Genomic DNA, 26,534 nt, shown 5'->3' with positions numbered 1-26,534 from the left:
AGGGGAGATGGTCACGCCGCAATCCCTTCTCCTCCATTCTCCTCTTGGGATCTTGGGCACACACGCACACGCGCCTGGCGTGAGTTTTAAGCCACCAGGTCTGGGACGCGAACCACGGTCTACTATGTGGGAGTCCAGGGACATAGCCATTATGCTAACTGCTGGTCCCCTGGACTTCTATTTTTATTTTATGATTTTATAATATGTATGCACATTTTAAAAAATTATTATTTTATTTAACATTATTTGATTGATTGTTTTTTTTATTTGACCAGAGGGAAAGAACAAGATGGAGAGAGAGAGAAGGAAAGTGAGAAAGGAAGCCACCAGGTCCGGGACTCGAACTGTGGTTGGACATGTGGGAGTCCAGTGTCCCTAACCACCATGCCACTAGCCAGCCCCTGTATGCACATTTTTATGAACCCCATTAACTCTACCATTTACATTTTCTCTTAAGAATACCTGGTTGGAAGAAAATAAAAGTATGAGGGGGCTTTAAAAAGTTTGTGGAAAAAACAGTAATTAAAGTATGAGTTTATTTTGGTGCAAAAAAGTTTTGAAATTCATGCATAGGTTTTTCATAATATCCATTTCCCATGAACTTTTTGAAGTCCCCCTCATGCAGTGGTCAGCTTTGTTTTGTTTTAAAGGGAGGGATGGGCTGGCAATTTAAAAAAATAGAGTAGTATCATGAATATGACCTGTGATCAGATTTTCTTTTCCCTCCATATTTTGGAATACTTAACCTGTATTTTTCTTCCTAGTCTCTGGAAAGTACGAGGCGAATCCTGGGTTTAGCCATCGAGGTAAGAAAGACTTTAATCATCAAGCAAAGTATAGAAACATATAAGAAGGATCCTAATAACATTCGTGGGAATTAGCGTTAAAGGGTATTGTACCAACTATGCACTAATGGGCCTTTACTGTTTTTCTGTTTGATGGTGTTGGAATATGACAGGGAAGATGAAGTCACCATGAATTTGCGACTTAATTATTTTTGGGGATTAATATGTTAGTTTAAGAATACTGGTTTTGTCTATAGCCCTAATCCTATGAGAACTTGGGTTTTAATTTTTTCTCTCTTGCCATTCTTCAGTCCTTGTAGGTTTTCTTGTTGTTGTTTTGGGTTTGTTTTGTTATACTGTTGGCCTTTTTTTTTCCTTCTAGTCTCAGGATGCAGGGATCAAGACCATCACTATGCTGGATGAACAAGGGGGTGAGTTGAAGTCATTGGTAGAAACGCTTCATTTGACTTCTGGTGCCAAAAAGCCCTATCAAGTCAACCACATAATTTCAGCTTTTGAAAGTACCTCCCCTTTGAAAGATAAAAATGATACGTTTTTTCTTTTCTTCTGTTTAAAATTATATTGTGATCATTGACTATTTGGGTTAGGGGCACAATGCCCAACTGTATACCCAAAGGTGTGAGGCTGGCGTGACTTAATTATGTGCTTTGGTCATATGTACATTAGACATTACGATATGTTTGCATCATCTCAGAAGTCAAGTCTGAAAACACGTCTAGGTTCAAATGAGCTTGGAAACATTCTATTTGAATTGGCCCTAAGTAATCTGGTCTAGTTTTTATTAGTCTTGTGACAGCCCTTAGATTTTGAGCCTGTTAAAAAAATAGTCATGCTGGTCAAAGTACACTTGACTTGGTTGCCAGGGTGATCTCTATAAACAGCCTTGGCATGCTCCTAGTGTACAGTTTCTTTAGAACAAACTTTTCCACATTAAGAGGCCAAGTGCCTCAGGAGCAGTATGTGAAAGATAGTTTTCATGTTGACAATTTGTAATACCTTCTGACCCTGGTTTGTTCACTGCCGTTATTGCTAGATTTGAGGTTGAAGTTTTCTGCCTCACAATAGCATTTTCTGGTTGACACTTCAAATGTAACACAAAATGTAATTTCCACAACTTACTCTTAGAACAACTAAATCGCATAGAAGAAGGCATGGACCAAATAAATAAAGACATGAGAGAGGCAGAGAAGACTTTAACAGAACTCAACAAGTGCTGTGGCCTTTGTGTCTGCCCATGTAATAGGTGAGTTGATAAATCAAGATCTGTTTAAAATAAATAAATGAATAAAGAGAGCATCTTCTCCTCCCATATACCATGTCCCCCTAGATAAAGATAGAAGTATGACAGCATAATGAGTTACTTTTTATTTTAAAATTTTATTTATTATTATTAATTTTAAAATTTGCTATAGGGTGCATGTGCTCACAAGAGAAATAGAGAAAGTGAGAAAGCAAGCTGCCAGGTCTGGGATTTGAAGGCCATATGGGAGTCCAGCACCTTAACCACCACGCCAGCTGCTGGCCCCATGTGTAACTTTTTAAGATAAACAAGGTATTTCTCCTTCAGGCAGATCAAAATTTTTATGTAAATAGGCTTATTCACTGAAAACCGTGGCTTAAATGACTAATTCTGCTATCAACCCCTATTGTAATATGTAGCAACACATGAGAAGGTTGGGAGCCATACATCTGGATGATACAGAACAGGGTGAGGTTAGCGTATTTCTTCTTTCAAATAAGGATACATATTCTGTGGTAGGCATGTGAAGGATGGTCAAGGCATTAACAGATACAGATCCTGTCTTCAAAAGACTTAACCACGTGGGTGGATAATGAGAAAGGATAACAAAAAATAGAAAATATGTAAATCTGATGTAATTGGATCTTTGTTGATTGAAAGTCATGATGCATTTTTACATAGAAAACAGAAAAATACGCAATGACTTTCCCAACAACCTAATATCTCCTGTGGTACTGACTAAGGCTAGAGGTAAAGAATTGATGTAGGTTAGATTGGAAAACATCTTATAGATGAAGGTATGACATGAATCAGGCTTTGGGTGATTCGAAAAGATTTGGATGGGATCGGCAGGTGGTGTGGTGTTTAAGGCACTGGACTCTCCCGCTTGGGTGACCACAGTTCGAGTCCCGGATCTGGTGGATTCTAGGGACCAGCAGTTAGCGTAATGGCTATGTCGCTGGACTCCCATGTAGTTGACTGAGGTTTGCATCCTGGACCCAGTGATTTATAACTCACGCCGGGCGTGTGTGTGTGCATGCCCAAGATCCCAAGAGGATTCCCTCTCTCTCTCTGTGTCACTCTCTAGTCATATTAAAAATAAATGAATGGGGACCAACAGTTAGCATAATGGCTATGTTGCTGGACTCCCACATAGTCGACCGTGGTTCGCGTCCCGGACCCGGTGACTTAAACTCACGCTGGGCACGTGTGCGTGCGTGCCCAAGATCCCGAGAGAAGAGTGGAGGAGAGGGGATTGTGGCGTGGCCATCCCCCCTGGGGGGTTAAATACAATTAAATAAATAATTCTTAAAAGAAAAACAAGAAAGAAAAGATGTAGATGAGCACAGAGGAGCATTTCTTAAGGAAGGTTCAAAGTAAACAGATTAAGGAAAAACTTGACTTAGCTGAGCTGTATGATCCATGTAGATGAGCAGTGGAAAGTAAGATAAGAGCAGGTAGTAAAGGAACTTGAATGCCAAACTAAGGACTTGAGAGATGGGAGTGACCAAATAAATAAAGACATGAGAGAGGCAGAGAAGACTTTAACAGAACTCAACAAGTGCTGTGGCCTTTGTGTCTGCCCATGTAATAGGTGAGTTGATAAATCAAGATCTGTTTAAAATAAATAAATGAATAAAGAGAGCATCTTCTCCTCCCATATACCATGTCCCCCTAGATAAAGATAGAAGTATGACAGCATAATGAGTTACTTTTTATTTTAAAATTTTATTTATTATTATTAATTTTAAAATTTGCTATAGGGTGCATGTGCTCACAAGAGAAATAGAGAAAGTGAGAAAGCAAGCTGCCAGGTCTGGGATTTGAAGGCCATATGGGAGTCCAGCACCTTAACCACCACGCCAGCTGCTGGCCCCATGTGTAACTTTTTAAGATAAACAAGGTATTTCTCCTTCAGGCAGATCAAAATTTTTATGTAAATAGGCTTATTCACTGAAAACCGTGGCTTAAATGACTAATTCTGCTATCAACCCCTATTGTAATATGTAGCAACACATGAGAAGGTTGGGAGCCATACATCTGGATGATACAGAACAGGGTGAGGTTAGCGTATTTCTTCTTTCAAATAAGGATACATATTCTGTGGTAGGCATGTGAAGGATGGTCAAGGCATTAACAGATACAGATCCTGTCTTCAAAAGACTTAACCACGTGGGTGGATAATGAGAAAGGATAACAAAAAATAGAAAATATGTAAATCTGATGTAATTGGATCTTTGTTGATTGAAAGTCATGATGCATTTTTACATAGAAAACAGAAAAATACGCAATGACTTTCCCAACAACCTAATATCTCCTGTGGTACTGACTAAGGCTAGAGGTAAAGAATTGATGTAGGTTAGATTGGAAAACATCTTATAGATGAAGGTATGACATGAATCAGGCTTTGGGTGATTCGAAAAGATTTGGATGGGATCGGCAGGGGGGGGGGGGTTTAAGGCACTGGACTCTCCCGCTTGGGTGACCACAGTTCGAGTCCCGGATCTGGTGGTTTGCTTTCTCTCTTTCCCTGTCTCTCTCTTTCTCTCTGCGTCTCTCTCCACAGAGCACATGTGCCTTATAGCAAATTAAACACAAGAAAAAAAGCGTCGTCATTCTTCCTGGTGACTTAAACTCACGCTGGGCACGTGTGCGTGCGTGCCCAAGATCCCGAGAGAAGAGTGGAGGAGAGGGGATTGTGGCGTGGCCATCCCCCCTGGGGGGTGATTTCTCGCTTTCTGTCTGTGTTTCTCTCTGACTGTCTGGCGAGCACATGTGCCCTATAGCAAAAACCTCTCAAAAAAAAAAAAAAAAGAATGAATAAATACAATTAAATAAATAATTCTTAAAAGAAAAACAAGAAAGAAAAGATGTAGATGAGCACAGAGGAGCATTTCTTAAGGAAGGTTCAAAGTAAACAGATTAAGGAAAAACTTGACTTAGCTGAGCTGTATGATCCATGTAGATGAGCAGTGGAAAGTAAGATAAGAGCAGGTAGTAAAGGAACTTGAATGCCAAACTAAGGACTTGAGAGATGGGAGTGGAGCCTCTGACTGCACAGCGGTAGACCAGTTAGGAATCATTTGTAAGCTAGGCCTGTAAGGTAAGACTTTGTTCATGAGATTAGAGCAGAAAGTGTAAATCAAAGACAGTTCAGTTTAAATCAAATGATTTTGTATGAAACAAGGAAGAATCAAAGAAGATTCTGAAGATTGGAGTCTCTAGTAAAGTAGGAGATGAAGAATCTTCAAACCGTTTGTAGGAGATTGTACTTGACCTGAAGGAATTCATTATTTTTGATGACTCCATCATGAATTTTTTAAAAAGAATTATTTTATTTATTTGTTTATTTATGTATTTTTATTTAATTTGACCAGAAAGGGGCAGAGAGAGAGAGAGAACAAGCCGCCAGGTCCGGGCCCCAAACCGTGGTCGGCTAGCGCCCTTAACCACCACGCCATCTGCCGGCCCCCATTGTGAATATTTCAATCGTCTACTTACTCATGGGTAAACTGGATTCCACTTTGTTAATAAGTACTGTATGTATTTAGACTATGATGAGGTTTGAACTAAGGCAGTTAACTATTATCTTCTCTCTTGTTAAAGGAGTTCATCTTTATTTTAAAAAGGTAATTAACAGAACAACTTTGAACTTTGTCGTTGAAATGATAGTGTCTAGAGATAGAATGACTATACTTATTGTTGAAACTATTTTTTTAAAAAGAATTATATACGTATTTAATTCCATTTGTTATTTTTGTTATTATTTTAATTTGACCAGAGAGAGACAGACAGTGAGAGAAAGGGAAAGTTAGAAAGCAAGCTGCTAGGTCTGGGATTTGAACTGTAGTCAACCATGTGAGTCCAGTACCTTAACCAACATGCCACCTGCTGGCCCTGAAACTATTCTTTTTAAAGAGCTTCATAAATGATAGTACTTTGATCCAATTATCTCAGCTGGTCTGGTAAACCAATAGTGGCATACTGAGGTTTATAAACTCTCAGCAGTTATTTATTTATTTTTTTTGGAGAGGTTTTTGCTATAGGGCGCATGCGCTCACCAGACAGACAGAGAGACAGAGGGCGAGAAATCCCCCCCTAGAGGGGATGGCCACACCACAGTCCCTTCTCCTCCATTCTCCTCTCAGGATCTTGGGCACGCACGCACATGCACCCGGCGTGAGTTTTAAGCCACCGGGTCCGGGACGTGAACCGCAGTCGACTACATGGGAGTCCAGCGACATAGCCATTATGCTAACTGCTGATTCAAACTCTCAACAGTTTTACTCCTCAAAGGTGTTAGGAATAATGGAAGAGCTTTTGTTATATTGCACTTTCAGGTAAGTGTTTTTATATGACAGGATTTTCTGTGCCATTTCAACTGGAGAAAATATTGTTTGTTTTAGTCAATGTGGTCTTCCTAAATCTGGTCCATTGGCTTCTTACTCTTAAACAAACCTTTTGACCTATTTAGACCTTGGTTGAGGGTTTTTTAAAAAAAGAATTACTTTATTGAACTTTTAAAAATTTTATCAGAAAGGGACAGAGTGAGAGAGAGGGGGAAAGTTAGAAAGCCGGCTGCCAGATCTCGCACTTTAACTGTGGTCGGCCATGTGGGAGTCCAGCACTCTTAACCACCATACCACCTGCCAGCCCCAGACCTTGGTTGAGGATTTAAATATCTGTAACGGAGTCACTAGTGAATTCCTTTGGGTCAAGCAGTGTCTCCAACAAGGTCCTATATTTTAATAATTATGACTTGTCAGTCAGGGTTAAGTAGAATACTTTGAGCAAACAGGTTTTAAATGTACACATTATTGGATTCAAACTCTAAGCCCTGTTTTGCAAACTTACTTGTGCCTTTCTCTCGGGTGTTCCAGAGTACAGAGGAGAGAAATTAGATGACTTTCCTTCTGATTAGATGTTCAGAGAAGAGCGAAAAGGAAATCCTCTTTTGGATCTAGAGCAGGATCAGCTCTAAGTCACGAGCTGATAAACAAGAAGAATAGTAAATCCTAAAATAGTCTTAACAGCACAGAAAGTGAGAAATGGAACTATAGAAGTATCATCTTATTTCTCTTTGTAGATTCCATCTAATGTCTTCTTTGACATTGGTGGGAGAGAAGGTAGTGTGGGTCCTGGAGTAGTCTTCAGCTTCTCAGTACAACAGAAGAAGGAGGTGTGTTTTATTTGTTTGTTTTTAGAGAGAGAGAGATTTTTTGTTATAGGGAGTGTGTGTGTTCATCAGGCAGACAGAGAGACAGAAAATGAGAGATCATCCCCTGGAGGGATGACCACGCTACAATCCCCTCTCCATTCTCCTCTCGGTATCTTGGGCACGGATGCACATGCACTTGGCATGAGTTTTAAGCCGCACTACCTGGGACTTGAATGCAGTTGACTACATAGGAGTCCAGCCACTTAACTATTGCGCCATCTGCTGGTCCAAGGGAGGTACTTCTTAATAGTTAGAAACAAGGGGCTGTTAGAACAGCTGTTAACCATTGTTAACATCATATACTGTAATGGTTATGTGGCTGGATCCCACATAACCACCAAATCCTCGACCTGGTGGCTTAAAACTCACACAGTGCAGATGTGTGTGTGTGTGCCCAAAATCTGAAGGGGAGAATGGAAAAGAAGGGATTGTAGCGTGGACATCCCCCCTACATCCTACTCACTGGAGGTAAAGAGATGAATATGGTACACTTCTGTCTCTCTGTTTAATTATCATTACTCTTTTCTTTTTTTGCCTCACACGGTATCTCTTACATAGTAGGTATTCAATAAATACTTTTTGATTAAATGTCTTGAGAAACTTGTTGGCTGTTGGGAGAGTTAGTCATGTAAAAAAATTTTTAAAAATTATTTATTTAATTTTATTTATCCATTCATTTATTTAAATTTGACAGAGAGAGTTACACAGAGAGAGAGAGAGAGGGAAAATGAGAAAGCAAGCCACCAAATCTGGTACTCAACTGTGGTCGGCCATATGGGAGTGTCCAGCGCCTTAACCACCACACCACCTGCTGGCCCCCTCATGTAAAATTTTTAAAATTTACATTGCAGATAAAATGCATTGTGAAAGTGATAAAGAAAAATACCGAACAGCTTAAAACTCACACTGGGCTTGTATTTGTGTGTACCCAAATCCCAAGAGGAAGATGGAGAAGGGATTGTAGCATGGCCATTCCCCTAGGGTATAATTTCTTACTTTTTCTCTCTCTGTCTCTCTCTGATCAACTTAAAAAATAAAAAGTAAAATAAAAAAACAATGACAATGAATAAAATATAATTAAATAATTATTTTTTAAAAAGAGAAAAAAATCTGAAATCCTTAAGAAAAAAATGAGAGGGGCCAGCAGGTGGCGTGGTAGATAAGGTGCTGGACTCCCACATGGCCAACCATGATTCAAGTCTGGGACCTGGCAGCTTAGAAATCACACTGGGGTTTGTGTTCGTTGAGTACCCAAAATCCTGTGAGAAGAATAGAGTGGAAAGGATTGCAGCATGACCATTCACTCTGGGGAATGATTTTTCACTTTCCTTTTTTTGATCTCTGTCTGTCTCTCTTGGGTGCACAGAAGCACCCTATAGTAAAAGAAAAATCTTAGAAAAAGAAAAATAAGAAAGTTTCATAACATCGCCATTAATACTTACCTTCTCTCGTGTTTTTATTTTTTGTTGTTGTTCAGAGGTTTTTGGTATAGAGCATGTGCGCTCGCCAGAAAGAGAGAGACGGACAGTGAGAAATCACTCCAGGGGTATGGCCACACCACAATCCCTTCTCCTCCATTCTCCCCTCGGGATCCTGGGCACACACTCACATGTGCCCGGCATGAGTTTAAGCCACCAGGACTGTGATTTGAACTGCAGTCAACTGCATAGGATTCCAGTGACATAGCCATTACGCCAACTGCTGGTCCCTCTCATGTTAATATTTATAATCTCAGGAAAGAACATGCTGAGGAAAAATGAAGTATACTGTGGTTTAAACAGTTTTTAATTTTCTTTTTTTTGTCTAGGTTCTCAGATGTTGGTTCTTTCTATGAAACTAGGCAAGAATAAGAATGCATGATATTTTTACAACTCCAGACCTGTTTCTGTTCTGTTTGACTGGCGTTTACTGTTTTCAGCATTTCATTCTCTCACCTAATCTCTTCCTCTCTAATCTGCTTACTAAAAATGAAGGTTTAACGTCAGAAGCCGGGCTCAATAACTGATCAAAGGGAACTTTAAGATGCAGTCTTGTGGTGCAGTTTGGGCTGCTAACCTGCTCTCTAAAGGTGATGCTTCAAATGACTTTTCTGTGCATGTGCATGGATTTTGTGAATGGTCGTGACTGTCTTGTAAACTCTGCTGTGCTATGTGTTGTAAAGTGAATTTGTTTTTAATGGGTGCTGTCTGACAAAAAGATCTTAATTTATAAGATCACCCTTTGACTAACGATTCTGATAACTAAGTTTTTGCTAAATGATATTTAAGGTTATCAAAATAAAATACTCCTGTGGTTTCCTAAGAAATTTTAAACAGGTCGATCTTTCTATACCGCTGTTGCAGTCTAGTTCTAATCAAAGGTTTAAGAAGGAAAATAGGCTAAATTTATCTCTCTCTTCATGGGGCTTTGATTTCAGCATTCCATCTTACGTTAAGTTTATTCCTTTGTGGTTTCTGAGTCAAGATTTCTTCTATTATAGTATTAATTCTAATGATTTGGAGTCCCCATTATTTAGTCCACTACCAAATCAAGTAATTAATTGCCAGTATAGTTATCTTATGTCCTATATGGAACAAGGTGGTATAAATTTTAAGTTTGATCATTTCTAGTATCTTATTTTTTTAAATAAGGTTTTCTCCTCTTTACATGTGTTATAACCTGCTGCATAGTTCTTGTTACATCATGTATTAACTAGTTGTGATTTCATGTTGAATTAATGCAGAAATACAGAGCTAACCAATTTAAATTTTTTTATGGCAGTTAATCCTTTAGTCAGCTTACTGTTTATTATAATATCTGACTCCTTAATTGTTATGAGAATTTTGAAGAACTGCAATTAAATGTTAAAAATTAACTATTTGGGCACTAGCAGTTGGCATAATGGCTATGTCGTTGGACTCCCATGTAGTCGATCACGGTTTGAGTCTTGGAACCAGTGGCTTAAACTCACGCTGGGTGCGTTTGCATGCGTGTCCAAGATCCCGAGAGGAGAATAGAGGGGAAGGGATTGCGGCATGGCTATCCCCTCTGGGAGGTGATTTCTTGCTTTCTGACTCTCTCTGTCTTTCTGGCGAGTACACACATCCTATAGCAAAACATCTCCAAAAAAATTAAGTATTTGATGTCTACTCTTTTTGTTTTCCTTTTTCTTTTTTCCTTGAACTTGACCATTCAACACACACACCTTTCCCACACACACACACATTCTTATTTTGCAATCAATATTTATTCAATGACTTTACTCCTTAATATGAAAATATAATAGCTAATATCTGGCTTTCTTTTTGCTATTTTATTCAGTTAGTACTCATGTGGATAACAACCAAAACTAGAAAAAGAAACTATTAAAATGTTTATGCTCATACCTTGATACTCACTGTTTTCTGCTTTTATAGTAACTTGTTAAATTAGAGGTATTTCAAATTCTTTTTTAAACTTGCCATTTTCGAGTGAGACATTTAAATGAAAAAGGTGCTCAGTAATGATTATTAGACTCCTCAAAACTGACAGGTGTAAATCTAACTTTCCAGATGATGTTTTAAATTTCATTAAATATTGCAGATTTGCCTAAGCGTTTTAAGATGAAGACTGATTTCTTCTCAGAAAGGGCTGTAAATTTTATTTTGTAAGAGAGTTTTGTCACGGGTTTTGTTTTGTTTTTTTGCTATGGGACACATGTGCTTACCAGAGAGACAGAGAAAGTAGGAACTCACCTCCCCACTAGAGAGGGCCATGCTGCAATCCCCTCTCCTCCATTCTCCTCTTGGGATTTTGGTCATACACACATGGTATGAGTTTGAAGCGGGCAGGTCTGGGACTCGAACTACAGTCAGCCATTGGAAGTCCAGCACCTTAACCACTATGCCATCTGCAGGCCCCATGTCAACAGATTTTAACTTTTTTCCTTATGTAGATTGAAACAATATGGGCCTAGCTATCTTTTTATGTATACATATGGTAACTATATTCAGCTAGTTGTAGATCTCAAAGTTAAGGAGTATTAGTGGGCCATAAAAGCAAATGTGCCTGTTGGTAATCTACATTTATAAGCATGGACTATTTTTTTTTTTGATTGGTTTTTGCTATAGGGCACGTGCGCTTGCCAGAGAGAGACAGAGAGACAGAAAGCGAGAAATCACCCCCCCCATGGGGGATGGTCATGCCGTAATCCCTTCTTCTCCATTCTCCTCTCAGGATCTTGGGCATGTACGCACACGTGTCTGGCGTGATTTTAAGCCACCGGGTCTGGGATTCGAACCACCGTCGACTACATGGGAGTCCAGCAACATAGCCATTACGCTAACTGCTGGTCCCAGCATGGACTATTAACTAAGGGTCAGATTGAGGTTGAAACCAAATAAAATTATTTTTCCAGTGCTTTACATAGCAGCTTTTTTAGGTGTTTTTTCTTTTTCTTTCTTCCTTTCTTTTTTCTATTTTTTGCTATAAGTCATGTCCACTTACAGGAGAGAGACAAAAGATAAGGAAAGTGAAAACTCACCCCCCCACCCCCACCTTGGGGATGGCCACACAGCAATCCCTTCTCTTCCATTCTCCTCTTGGATTTCGGGCATGCATGCTTGTGCACCCAGCATGTTTTTCAAGTTCCTGGATTCAGGACTTGAAGCACAGAGTTAGCTATGTGGGATCTAGCACCTTAACCACCATGCCACCTGCTGGCCCTACCTAGCAATTTAAAATCCATTATCAGCAATACCTTCCATTATCAGCAATATCTTCATGTTATTAACTATTGCTGTTATCCTAGTTTTATGTGTAAAGAAAAGAAACCTCAGAGAGTGAAGTTTAATGTTCTACAGCTACTGAATAACAGGTATAGAACTGGGATTCATGTCATTTTTCTCTAAATCCTGTGACTTTTTTTTTTTTTTCTCTAGGGCCCATGTACACACTAGAGAGAGACATAGAAAGAAAGAAGGAAAGTGAAAAATCACCCCCCTTCCCAGAAGAGAGATGGCCACTCTGCAATCCCTTCTCCATTCTCTTGGGATTTGGGGCATGCACACAGGCCTTACATGTTTTTCTTTCTTTATTTCTTTTTATTTCTTTAAAGAATTATTTTATTTTATTTTATTTATTTTAGTTTGACCAGAGGAGTACAGAGTGAGAGAAAGGGAAAGATATGGAAAGTGAGAAAGCAAGCCACTAGGTCCAGTACTTGAACCGTGGTTGGCCATGTAAGAGTCCAGCGTCCCCAATAACCATGCCACCTGCCTGCCCCCCTTATGTGTTTTTTTTTTTTTTAGTTTAATATATTTTAATAGCAAATTTACAGGAACAGCACAGAAGACAGACAACATTAAAAACATATACTTGCATGTAGGACAACTCAGAAAAGTATTGTGACAGGATGGAACCTACTGTATGATAAAAATGCTACAAACACCATTTAGTTGCCATCAATAAGAAATTTACTTGTTTTTTTTTTTTAAAAAAACAAATGTTCAGAAAAATTTAACAGGTTTATTTCTAGACTCTACTCCATATGCCTTGAAGCAGAATCTTCAGAGTGTAACCTTTGCATTTATGTGCTGAAAATACCCAGGTTGCTCTGACTGATGCTTGATTGAGTTTGGGAAATAACTACCTTTGAAGTATTTATAATCCTTTGAAAGGAAGATAGGTGAGTTTAAAACTAGTATTATATTTTTTAAAAGAATTATTTATTTAATTAATTCCATTTGTTACTACTTTTTAATTTTACCAGAGAGAGAGAATACGAAAGGGAAAGGGAGAAAGCAAGCCACCAGATCTGGGACTTGAACCACAGTCAGCTATGTGGGAATCTAGCGCCTTTAACTACCTCCTCGCCCCCCACTATTATATTTTAAAACACTTTTTACTTTTGCACTTAGATAGGCATTTACCTGTCAATTCCTTAAAAACAGATAACTTTCAAGTGTCTTCCAATTTGGTGGGAGAAGCTCCAGGTAATGGCAAGTGTCTTCACCGAAGTGCGTTATCTAGAGTGAGGGTGCTGAATGATTGGCACAGAGCTGTCACAAGGCTGAAGATGAGACGTGAGCCAGCACTTAAAAATTACCTGTTCATAACTATGCAGAACATAATCCTAAGTGCATAAAAAAGTGCAGGTTTTTTCCCATTACATTTGAAGGTAAACATGCCAACCCAATGCAAAGCTGTAAAAAAAAATCAGAGTCAGCTTTTTGCATCTTTCCCCTTTGATTCTGGAAGAACATCTTCAAAGATCTAGTCCTTTTAAATGGAAAAGAATTTGGTAACAATCCAATTCTTAGTTTATAAACTATGCTTCATTTGAAACTTATTCACATGAAAAACAATTTATTTGCATCTTACACTCTTACTGTCTACCTGTAGAAGGAAGAATTCTCCTAAGTGAGGAATTTCAGATATTACCTCTTAAGTTTGGGACAGAGGTTGGTGCTTATGCATACATACACATATGGTGGTAGACCAGGAATCCCGTCCCAGTTTAACTCCTCTTTCTGCGCTAAGGCTCTCAGAAACAAAATACATTCGTGAGCTACCAAACACATAAGCGATAGTGGTCCCATAAGGGGTTTATAAACTCTGTATAGTCTAGGTATGTACCAGTCTATGCCATCTAGGTTTATGTAAGTGCACTCTGTGGTGCTTGTACAGTGACAGTCACCTAATGATGAGGCATTTCTCAGATCATATTCCCTTCATTAACCCTGAATACATGACTTACCTCATTAGTTACTTTTGGATTCCAACCCTCTCTTTTCTATCTGTTCCACAGTCTGATACCCTAATGAAAGTCCCCACCCGTAACTTACGTTACCTCTATGAGGATTACTAACTTTTTTTTTTTAGAGGTTTTTGCTATAGGGCGCGTGTGCTTGCCAGAAAGACAGAGAGAGACAGAGAGATAGCGAGAAATCACCCCCCTCCCAGGGGGGATGGCCACACCGCAGTCCTTTCTCCTCCATTTTCCTCTTGGGATCTTGGGCACACATGCACATGTGCCTGGCGTGAGTTTAAGCCACTGGGTCCAGGACTCGAACTGTGGTTGACTACATGGGAGTCCAGTGACATAGCCATTACGCTAACTGCTGGTCCAAAGATTACTAACTTTCTGATAAATCAATACATTTATTTTATTTAATTAATTTATTTTTGGAGAGGTTTTTGCTATAGGGCGTGTGCACTCTCCAGAAAGACAGAGAAACACAGAGACAGAAAGTGAGAAATCATCCCCTGGGAGGATGACCACACTACAATCCCTTCTCCATTATCCTCGGGATCTTGGGCATGCACATATACACACCCGGCATGAGTTTAAGCCCCTGGGTCTGGGACTTGAACCACGGTCGACTACATGGGAGTTCAGTGATCAGTGACATAGCCATTATGCCAACTGCTGGTCCCAATATGTTTATTTTACTTAGTACCTATTTCTATACTTTAGAATTCTGCCTAGGACCTATCTTTTTTTTTTTTTTTTTTAACTTTTGCTGTAGGCTGTGTGTGCTCACCTGAGAGACACGGAAAGAGGGAAAGTGAGAAATCACCCCACAAGGAGGATGACCATGAGGCAATCCCTTCTCCCTCAGTTTCTCTCAGGATATTGTGCACACATGCACATGTGCCTGGTTTGTGTTTCAAGCCGCTAGGTCCAGGGCTTGAACTGCAAAGTTATCCATGTGAGATCTGGCACCTTAACCACTACCTGCTGGCTCCCTAAGACCTATCTTATTATTAATAAAAACCATTGTAAATTGGTTTTACCAACCCAACAGATAAATTGTATGAAAGTATTCACTTTTTGAAAAATGTATGTTCTACTTTGTTTGAAGAAAGATTTAATATTATTATTAATAAGTTAATCAATTAATAACATATCAGAAATAGGAATAAAATAGGAAGTATAGTTGTGGTAAATTAAAGTGAAACCAAGAAAAGGAGTTTGAGAACTAGTTCTTCAGTGCTGACTTGGTTTACTTTTTCTTTGCCTCTGATCATTCTGTAGCATTAGTGATTAAGGTCTAAGATTGAGTTCTAGGTTTGCCAAAAATGAATCTTCACATGATTAACAAGGAAGGAGCTGCTTTTTTCATAAAATCTGTTCTTTGCCTTTGCAATTTTTGAAATGTTGAAACTTCATTAATGTATAATGTGGAATAAATTAGAGGCCGATATTATAGCAACACAATACTTTGTAAAAGTAAAAATTAAAATTAAGTGAAGACTTAACTATCCAAATAATAAAACTTTCATGTCACATTTTTTTATAATGCTTATTTTAAAAGTCACTTTTCTAGTCTCTTTTTCTTGCCAGTTACCCCAGTTTGAGTAGTAAATCCCGTGATAAAATTCAGGGTTTGATTTTGGGCTTCATCAGTTAACACCTAGAGCATATTTATTACATTATTACATTATTAGAGAGCACATGTTCTCGCCAGGGAGACATAAAGGGAGAGGGATAAAGCACCTCCCAGTGGAGTGTGGTCATACCTCAATCCCTTCTCCATCTCTCTATCCCTTTGGGATTTTGGGCACATATGCTTGTACCTAGTGTGTTTTTCAAGCTTTCAGGCCAAGATTTGAACCACAGTCAGCTATGTGGGATTTTGTTTCCCCTTAACCAGTAAGCTGAGCTGGCCCACGTGTACTTTAGTTTTTAAGAGGTTTAGACTTAAAATCATTTCTTTTTTAAGCAGGAAAAATAAGTTCTTCTCTTAAGTGAAAAGCTGTAAACCAAAAGCAGCTTGTGCCAGTGTGGCCATCAGTTGTTTATCCAGTAGGAAGTAATTAATGTAATGTCTTTCCTGAATGATATTTTGTTTTTTAAGAAACTCTTTTTTTTTTTTTTTAGGATTTCATGAGAAATTATAACATAAAAATTGATCAGCTTCAACTACTCTGGTTTAAGTAAGAGTCGGCAGCTCTTAGTATTATTACTCAGCCCTCTTACTCCATCATCCCTCATGAACCTCTGAGATACCTCCAAGACACCTCCTAACACCACATCCCAGGATACCTTCTCCCACAAATTGTTTTGCTCTAGTGTTTTTTAATCTCTTTGGGGAGAGTGCCAAAACCTAGTGGCTTAAAAAATCAAACACAGTGTAGGGATTATGGACACCAACCTCCCACGCAGTCAGAAATCCACATAGAACCTTGATTCCCCAGAAATGTCACTACTAATAGCCTACTATTGACTAGAAGCCTTGCTGATAAACAACACCAATTTTGTAAGTTTGATGTATTACATCATCTTAGAATGAAGTTAGCTAGAGAAAAGAAAATGTTATTGAATAAAAGGCGAGTCAGAGAAAATACACTTATAAGTACTGTATTGTATTTTCCAAAAAAATCCAGGAAACTCATTTCAAGCCTGTGTTCTTCAGGGGTCAGCTGTAATTGGATTTTGCCACTTGTTCACACCTTAGTGATTATTTGGTAGTAATTGGGCCTTTTAAAAATGCTTTGATGTCAGTGAGTTTACATAGTTTATCCTTTTCTCACCTTATGTAGCCATAGAGCATAGTGTATGTAATCTAGATTTAGCTAGGTGCACTTTTTTCTACTAGAGGCTTTAGGGTTATCCTTAAGGTAACAATTACTAATTATAACTCTCCCTCTCTTGGATTTTTCCATCTCTCTCCACATTCCTGACTCTTACATAGGACGAAGAACTTTGAGTCTGGTAAGGCTTATAAGACAACATGGGGAGATGGAGGAGATAACTCACCTAGCAATGTAGTGTCTAAACAGCCGGGTCGGGTAACAAACGGTCAGCCTCAGCAACCAGCCACAGGAGCCGCAAGCGGTGGATACATCAAACGGTACGTTAGCCCCTCTTGATGTTTTCTGTACCTTTTCTAATGAATGTGTCATTTAGGAGATGGGGTGTAGCTATACATGAACCCAATCTCATCAGATAGAAATAACAGTTACTCCACACTGCCCTCCTTGCCCCCCACAGCTTATTCCATTTTTTAAAAGAATTATTTTTAATTTTATTTATTCATTTATTTTATTTTGACCAGAGAGAGAGAAAGAGAAAATAAGAAAGCAAGCCACCAAGTCCAGGACTTGAACCATGGTTGGCCATGTGGGAATGTCCAGTGCCTTAACCACCACGCCTCCCGTTGGTCCCCAGCTTATTCCATTTTAAATATGCATTTAAAACTGTCTTCTGGTAAAATGTTGACTGGTTATTGCCCTTGAATTATCAAATTAACTTTTTATTATATTTTTCAGTAGTTAGCAAATTATCGAAGTGTAGGCATGTTTTACTTCTATAAATAGGAAAAATGTTTAAAAATGTATCGTAGAAAGTAGGAGTCAGCTGGATTCCTGTAAGGATATTTAAACGAGCCAGATAATAAATATTGCAGACTTTTCAGGCCGTCTAGTCTCTGTCACAGTTACTCAGCTCTGTTGTCTTAGGGTGCAAGCAGCCATAAACAAATGAGCATGCCTGTGTTTGAATAAAACTTTATTTACAAAATCAGAAGGTATGTCAGGTTTGGCCTTTGGTTTAGAGCAGTGGGTCTTTAGATGTAAGCATGCATTAGAATCACCTGAAGAGCTTATTAAAACATAGATTGCTGGGATAGCAGGTCACGTGGTGATTGGGGCACTGGACTCCCACATGGCTGACCTCAATTGGACCTAGTGACTTACTTTCTCACTTTCTTTCTCACTCTTTCTTTCTCTGGTGAGCGCATGTGCCCTGTGGCAAATTAACAAATAATAATAAATAAAATGAAATAAATTCTTTTAAAACTCACACACACACACACACACACACACACACACACACATGGCTGGAATCCACCTTCAGTTTCTGATTCAGTAGGTCTGGAGTAGAATGTGAAAGTTAGCATGTTCCTGGGTCTAACAAGTTCCCAGATGATGCTGGGAATCACACTTCGAGAAGCACTGCTCTGGAGTAGTTCCTTAATCTTCTCGTCTGTGGCTTTGTGACACTGTGCTCTTCTTGATCACTGTGCTCTTCTTTCGGTTTTTACTGTAGAGTGTTTCCCAAGAATAGTAACCCATGTTCCCTTGGGTTTAACATTAGCCGAGAGTCATTTTGGTTATGTATTTTTATGAAAAGTAAGTCCATACTTAGCCCATTTTAATTAAACAGAAATTACTGAATTAACTATCTTTTTGTGATAGTATAACTAATGATGCGAGAGAAGATGAAATGGAAGAGAATTTGACTCAAGTGGGCAGTATCCTTGGAAATCTAAAAAATATGGCCCTGGACATGGGCAATGAAATTGACGCACAAAATCGACAAATAGATCGGATCACAGAAAAGGTAAAGCTTTTCATTGCCACAGGAAAATGAGACTGACAGAGTTTTGGTTATAGACATGTGTGCTACTACTGTGAGGGAAACAGTAGGGTGAGAACTTGTCCTCACAGGTCCTAACTGTTTTGATGAGGCAGCAGTTCTAACACAACAAAAAATAAGAGCCTGTTTTTCCCATTTGTTGCTCATGGCAGTTGGTTCATTTTCAAACTACAGCCTTCAAATGAATTGGTTTTACTTAAATCTGTACATATGAAGCTTAAAATTTATTCTAACCTTTGAGTGCCCTTTCTTTTATTTTTTTCATGAATAAGTTAGGTTTTAGAGTTTATCGTGTTAACTAGTCCCCAGATCCTCTTCTCATGAAAGAGTCAGTAGGTGAAAATCAGTCCTATAGAATGGTTCTCGTGAACATACAAAGTAGTCATGTGGGTAAAGGGAAACTGTGGTTCCTCTATTTAAAAACTTTTTGTGATATAAAAGATAGCAAGCCTGGCCATAATAACTCAGGCTTGTTGACGCCACTGAGTATTTGTCAGGCTGAGGCCATATGATGGCCCTGGTTCAACTCAGCCCACCTAAAAAAAAGCCAGGCAATGGCATGTGCCTATAGTCCCAGCTGCTTGGGAGGCTCAGGTAGGAAGATCATGATATAACAAGACCCTGACTAAAATTTATAGCTATATGGATATATCATAAAAGAGAAGTTGTTTTTAGTGTTCAGATATGTCACATGTATCAAAAGGCCCGACCTACTTCATTAAAATCTCAGTATACTTTAAAGCACAGGATAATTTTTTAAGCTTTGCTCTCGTGTTGAATCACTAAACAGTGAATTTCACCAAAGCCAGTAATGGTTAGTAAGATGCCTTCAGTGCTATTTTGGGCTTAGGCTACATATTACCCATCACTTTATTTCAGATATTAGTGTGGGTGGTAATACATCTGTTCCAAACATTTTGGGAAGGTTATTTCAGTCTCTGAGTTAGACCTAGGGTAGCTACAGATGAGATTTAGCATGGATGACTTCCACAGGGCCCAACTCTGTAACAGAGAGGAGCATTCATATCATATTTCATTGCCTCAAGAAGCCATTGATTTTAAGATGCACTCCAGTGTCAGACACATAATATGAAAAAACACATAATAGAATTGATGAAAACTGGCAAGTTCCTTTGTTATACCTTTGTTGTAGTTTATACATCTGGGTTTTTCCAAATGAACTTTATATTCTGTCACTTCTTACCCAAAATGAGTTTTGTAGTAAAACTAGAAGTGTTTATTGAATTTTCCATGTATCAGTTACTCCAAGTGTATAAAATTTGACTTTTATTAGAATGACTTACCTTGTGAAGTAATGCTGTGTATCTCTTTCTTCTTTTTCAGGCTGACACCAACAAAGATCGTATTGACATTGCCAATGCCAGAGCAAAGAAACTCATTGACAGCTAAAGCTACTGCTGTACTTATCATTTCTTCACTTCTCCAGCTCCTCCTCCAAAGCCATGACCTTTCCATAGTTTGAGATTCTGGTTCCACACACATTTATTAGGAGATAATGTGGAAGAAAGGCCAGGAGAGTAACAACAGCCCCCCTACTTTATTTCCTCTCTTTCTCTTGAGGGTGGACGGCTGCTCAGCCTTCTTTCTGGTATCTTCTTTCTCAGTTTATACTCGTAGGTTGGTTTTCATACATCACATAGAGTGTTTTCATCCTCATTTACTTTATTCTTTTGCTTTCAAGATTTGGAAGCATTGCCAAAGACAGCCATGAAAAAGGATGCTATAGAGGTAGATTTTGTTTGTTAATTTCTTTCACCTTTTTTGGTTTATTTTTGGTTTTGTGGTGGAAGAAGGGGCAAGATGGAGGAACATGAGATAAGAGGATGTTACCTCAGTAAAAGCCTATAGGCCACAAATCAAGAAATTGCATAGCCACAGTAAAGATCTAGTTGGGTTTATTTTTTAATGTCAGTTGCAATTATTGCCAGCGTAGGTTAATGGTTGGTTTGGGAGCTCTTATACATAATATTTTTGTTATACATCACAATTTTGCAACCTCTGCTCCAAAAAGAAGAATCGACTGAATTTTCTTAAAGTGAGCTTAATGTCTGAACTCTTAGTGATTCATATGTGTACATAGATTCTGTGATCCCATTTCATATTACACTATTCAGGAACACTTTGTATAAATGAATGACTTTATTTTCATATTAGTAATATCATGGTCCCATATAGGCATATTAACCTCATAAATTTGTCATTAGTCTTTGAAGAAAGAATATGTAAATATATATGTGTAACATGAAAATGTCTCTCTAAAGCAGGGCTTCAAATGTTTTGGTAAACTTTGACAAATTATATCATGTGAATTCAGATTTATTTTGGTGCCAAGAATTATGTTTACGTTTTTTAAAATGAAACTTACTTTGATCTCAGGTAGAAAAATAGATAGTTTGAGTGTTATGTAGCTGTAGACTTTTAAAAAGTTAGAGTTTATTCTTACTAAAAGTGACTTGGAAAATTATATCTTTGGTTTAATTATTTGATAATTGGACTGTCATTCACTAAGCCTTCTGTTTTGAACTATGTCCAGAATGAAGTTTATGTCAATCCTGAACAGTGTTATGAGAATCTGATTGGTATTTGTCACTTTTATTTAAAAGCTAGCATCTGCACACTTCAAAGCTCTCACTGTGGGTTGGTTGACCAGTAGCCACTGCCTGATCCTTACAATTAAATTTTGTAACTTACTAATGATATTGTTCTTTCAAATAGGTAACATGTTTAACTGTTATTTTGGGGGCCATAATTTCATCAGCTCTTGTTTGACAAATTGAATAAAACAAAGGTCCATAAATCAAGAAGTATTCCAATAGAAAGCTGTCTTTAGCACCTTTCCTATATATATATATTTTTTTTTTTTTTTTTTTTTTTGAGAGAGAGGTTTTTGCCATAGGGTGCGTGCACTCGCCAGACAGACAGAGACAGACAGAGAGACAGAAAGTGAGAAATCACCCCCCCGGGGGGATGACCACGCCGCAATCCCTTCTCCTCCATTCTCCTCTCGGGATCTTGGGCACACACACACGCGCCCAGCGTGAGTTTTAAGCCACCGGGTCCGGGATGCGGCCGCAGTCGACTACATGGAGTCCAGTGACATAGCCATTGTGCTAACTGCTGGTGCCAGCACCTTTCCTATTTTTTTTACTGGAAATACTGACAGAACTTTCTATGATTTGTCTTGAGGTTCATTTTAATCATTATTAGTCATTTATTTATTTGAGTTTAAATACACTGGTGACTAAAAGGATAATGTTTCTCTTTTTTTTTTGGAGAGATTTTCACTGTAGGGCGCGTGCGCTTGCCAGACAGACAGACAGAGACATAGAGACAGAAAGCGAGAAATCACCCCCCGGGGGGATGGTCACGCCGCAATCCCTTCTCCTCCATTCTCCTCTTGGGATCTTGGGCACGCACGCACACGCACCCGGCGTGAGATTTAAGCCACCGGGTCCAGGACACGAACCGCGGTCGACTACATGGGAGTCCAGCGACATAGCCATTACGCTAACTGCTGGTTCCCAAAGGATAATGTTTCTTAAGTGAGTACAACCCACTTACTGAAGAACATAAAGTAAACATGGGAACTTTCAAAGGCTATAGAGGAAAGTAGATAAAGGGAGACTCAAATTATTAGACTCAATTAAATAGACTCAATTCTGTTATCAAAAGGCTCATGTCAGAATCAGTAGTTTGGTAAATGGGTAAATTTTTTTTTGAGAGGTTTTTGCTATAGGGTGCGTGTGCTCACCAGAAAGACAGAGAGAGACAGAGAGCAAGAAATCACCCTCTAGGTGGGGATGAAGAGAAATAGACAGAAAGTGAAAAATCACCCCCCAGGGGGATGGCCACACCACAATCCCTTCTTCTCTCAGGATCTTGGGCATGCATGCACACACACCTGATGTGAGTTTAAGCCACTGGGTTCAGGACTCGAACCGCAGTCAACTACATGGGAGTCCAGGGACATAGCCATTACGCAACTGCTGGTCCCAGTAAATGGGTAAATTTGTAAAGGATATAAAACAGTAGGGATTTTGCTGTACCTATATTCCCTTACTAAAAGTATTTTTAAAAGAAATTTTAGGGACTGTCAGGTGGCATAATGGTTACATTGTTGGACTCTTACATGGCCAAATGTAGTTCGAGTCTCAGACCTGGCCACATGAAACTCATGCCAGGCATGTGTGCCTAAAATCCTGAGAGGAGAATGGAGGAGAAGGGATTATGGTGTGGCCATCTCCCCGGAGGAGGGGGTGGTGATTTCCCACTTTCCTTCTCACTGTCTCTGCCTCTCTCTTTTGGTCTGGCAAGCACACACATCCTGTAGCAAAAATCTCTCAAATATTTTAACACTGTTATAAATAAAGAAAATAGTTCTGAAGATAGCGATATGTTACACCATAGTATAACTGATTAGAAGCATGAGGGGAGGCACCAAATTGTCTGGAATTACATACCAGCTCTGCCCCTTGATTTCTGGAGTTACTGTACACCCATTTGTCCTTAGTTTCCTTGTCTGTAAATGGGGATTAATAATTCCTACCTCATAGAACTGTATTACCTAAAGTGGTAATACATGTAAAGCCTCAGAATAGTGCCTGGCAAGTGTAAGAGCTTAATAAATGATAGCTGCTTATCTCTCTAGAGTGGAGCTCTTTTTGGTCAAGGATCCCTTTCTGAATTTTATCAAAACAAAACACAGCCCCTTTTTTCAAATAGGCACACAAATGTGAATCATACACCGGTGACAGTCATGGAGGTTTTAAAAGTCCACCCATGGATCCCAGTTTACAAATTTCCCCATAGCTCTTGTTGCCACTGCTGCTGCTGAGAAAGTAGAGATGAGGCCATGGAAATTAGGCCCAAATGGCACTAGAAAGAGAAACTGTAGATTTAAAAGCCTTTTCTGTCTATCTCCTGTAACACTGTCTGGAAACTTGTTCTATTACTTTTTTTTTTTTTTTTTTTTTAAGAGAGATTTTTGCCATAGGGTATGTGCACTTGCTGGAAAGCCAGAGAGACAAAAAGTGAGAAATCACCCTCCAAGAGGAATGGCCATGCTGCAACCCCTTCTCCATTCTCCTCTTGGGATTTTGGAACACATGTGACTTCATTTGTTTTAAGCTGCTGAGTCTGAAAGTCAAACTATGGTTAACTATGTGGGAGTCCAGCAACGTAACCATTACACCATCTGTTGGTCCCTGTTCCATTACTTTTGAAAGGCAGTAACAAGTAGTTCATGTAAGCTATGGAATCTGACCATCTGGATTTTGCCTCAGTCATTTACTAGCTGTGTGATCCTGAGCATAATACTAGCCTACAAACTAAGGAGGTAAATAAAACAGTATGCTTCACTGATTTCTTTTAACTGTAAGCTCCCTGTTCTTGTTTCTAGTCTTATAATGACTATAATCATCTTTATCCCCTGTGGGTGCATCTATTTTTCCTTCCTTCAGTTTCTTTTTTTTTTTTAACTATTTTATTATTTATTTATTCATTCATTGATTTTTAATTTGACCAGAGAGAGACAGAGGGTGAGAGTGAGAGAGAGAGGAAGTGAGAAAGCAAGCCACCAGGTCCAGGACTCGAACCCCGGTCGGCCATGTGGGAGTGTCCAGCGCCTTAACCACCATGCCACCTGCTGGTCCCTTCAATTTCTTTTTTAAAAAATTATTTATGTATGTATTTTTTTGTTGTGATTTTCAAGCTGCCTGGTCCAGGACTTGAACTGCAGTCAGCCATGTGCCCCAACCACGTTGCCACCTGCTGGCCGCACCTTCCTTCAGTTTAAATTCATTTTTGTGCATACTTCAGCTCTAGATCTTTCCATGTCACATGTGGGTTCTGAATCTCCCCTCAACTAAGTATCTGTGTCTCAGGACCAGGAGGAGGTTGAGGTGCTGGGCTCCCACATGGCTGACCACGGTTCAAGTGCCTGACCTGGTGGCTTACCTTCTCAGTTTGTGCCTCTTTCTGGTGAGCACACATGCCCTATAGCAAAATAAGTAGTAACAAATATGATTAATAATAAAAAATAACAAAATTATTTTAAAAAATCTAAGTCTCAGGTATTATATACTCAGTTACACTTAGAGTTAGCTTCTTTATATGCTGTTCTCTTTAGGTTACCCTCTTACCAAAATTGTAGGTTATCCCATTTACCTTCCTGATCACATTTATATTCCTCAGATTGATATTCATGTTCCTTGTCTTTTTTTTTTTTTGAGAGAGATTTTTACGGGACCAGCAGTTAGCATAATGGCTATGTCACTGGACTCCCATGTAGTCGACTGTGGTTCGAGTCCTGGACCTGGTGGCTTAAACTCACGCCAGGCGTGTGTACATGCGTGCCCAAGATCCTGAGAGGAGAAAGGAGAAAGGATTGCAGCATGGCCATTACCCTTGGGGGGTGATTTCTTGCTTTCTGTCTCTCTGTCTTTCTGACGAGCACATGTGCCCTATACCAGAAACCTCTCGAAAGAAAAAAAAAAAGATTTTTGCTATAGGGCATGTGTGCTCTCCAGAGAGACAGAGATTGAGAGACAGAAAGCAAGAAATCACCCCCTGGGAGTATGGCCACACTGCAAAACCTTCTCCATTCTGTTCTTGGGATCTTGGGCATAACACACCTGGCATGAGTTTAAGTCACTGGGTCTAGTACTCTAACAACAGTCCACTATGTGGGAGTCCAGTAATGTAACCGTTATGCCATCTGTTGGTCCCTTGTTCCTTATCTTCTAGTCATCTTTTTGATGTAGTGTCTCCTTCGAGTTTTCTAGTTCTGTACATTTTGCTAAATTCCACTTTCATGCCTTATCGATGATCTGATAATTTTGTGGGAGCTTACTCTGTCATGGGCACTGTGCTTTTATGTATGTTTTCACCATATCCTGGTAACATACTTGAGAGGTAGGAGGTACTCCCCATATTAGAGATGAGAGTAAATTACTTGAATTCATAAAGCCAGTAAATGACAGATTCTAGATTTAAACCTGGATCTTTGCTGACACCAGAGCCCATGATCTTACACAGTATACTACACTGACTTCCAAACCAAGCTCTCAAAAATTTAAGTGACTTAGAATTGGTGGCCAAATTGGAATCCTGGTCTCCAGAGCACAATTCAAACTATTTTGTTAGTTCATATTTAAGTCCAGATCTTTTTCTTTTAATTCATGAGAGAGCACGTGAGAGAAATAGAACTTCCGCAGGGCTTGGATACACCACATCCCCTTCCCCTGGTCCACTGCATGCTCCGTGTGCTTTCATGCCAACTGGGTCAGGGGCTCAAACCACACTTGGCATGTTGCTTCCACTTCCACACTAAGTTTATTTCTTCTGTGACAAAAAGAAAGAAAACCCTCAACAGGCTCTTGACACTGCAGTCCATTTCCAGCCTTCAGCCAGAACCAGGTCATGGACACACATGTATCCCGTGCACTCAAGAAGGTCTCTAGACTTGAACTGGAAACCTTCCCTTTGGGATTGCCTCACAGAACATATTTTATTGCTGCACCACCATCTGTCTGGTCCCAACCCTCTTTTTTAAAATAATTTAATTTTGTTATTTTAAAAAATTTGCTATAGGGCACATGTACTCACCAGAGACAAGGAAGAGAGGGAAAGTGAGAAAGCAAGCCGTCAGGTATGGGAATCCATGCTCGGTCCACCATGTGAGAGTACAGTGCCTTTACCATGCTACCTGCTGGCCCCATCCCACCCCCTTTTTAAAAAGTCTAAATCTTGTTTACTATAACTTTGGGCATTTTACTTTATATAGCTCCTGCCCTAAAGTAGTTCAATTTAGCAAGAGACAGATAAATATAGGACGTGAGAAGTGCTACAGTAACAGATGGGAAAACAGTTAATTCGGCTTAGATTTAGGAAAGGGGTTTAGACATAGGC

The 26,534-nt window shown here is 39.2% G+C and overlaps 1 protein-coding gene across 3 annotated transcripts in view; it reads left to right on the top strand.

Annotated features, from left to right (window-relative positions):
* Nucleotides 1-21,427, top strand: part of SNAP23 (synaptosome associated protein 23) — a 37,103-nt gene extending 15,676 nt beyond the window's left edge. For 2 of the 3 annotated variants that reach the window (XM_027775791.1, XM_006158644.3), the window contains exons 3-9: nt 765-806; nt 1,168-1,216; nt 1,932-1,966; nt 3,558-3,640; nt 16,921-17,079; nt 18,425-18,569; nt 19,950-21,427. In XM_027775791.1, coding sequence (XP_027631592.1) covers nt 765-806; nt 1,168-1,216; nt 1,932-1,966; nt 3,558-3,640; nt 16,921-17,079; nt 18,425-18,569; nt 19,950-20,015 — 579 coding nt within the window. In that variant the 3' untranslated portion in view covers nt 20,016-21,427. Of the gene's footprint in view, nt 1-764; nt 807-1,167; nt 1,217-1,931; nt 2,050-3,557; nt 3,641-16,920; nt 17,080-18,424; nt 18,570-19,949 lie in introns of all 3 variants that reach the window. The other variant, XM_014591673.2, reaches the window with a different exon arrangement.
* The last annotated feature ends 5,107 nt before the right edge of the window (nt 21,428-26,534 follow it).

This window comes from Tupaia chinensis, unplaced genomic scaffold (genome assembly GCF_000334495.1).
Source record: "Tupaia chinensis unplaced genomic scaffold, TupChi_1.0 Scaffold000605_1, whole genome shotgun sequence".
NCBI lineage: Eukaryota > Metazoa > Chordata > Mammalia > Scandentia > Tupaiidae > Tupaia > Tupaia belangeri.
This window is presented reverse-complemented; position numbering and strand designations above follow the sequence as displayed.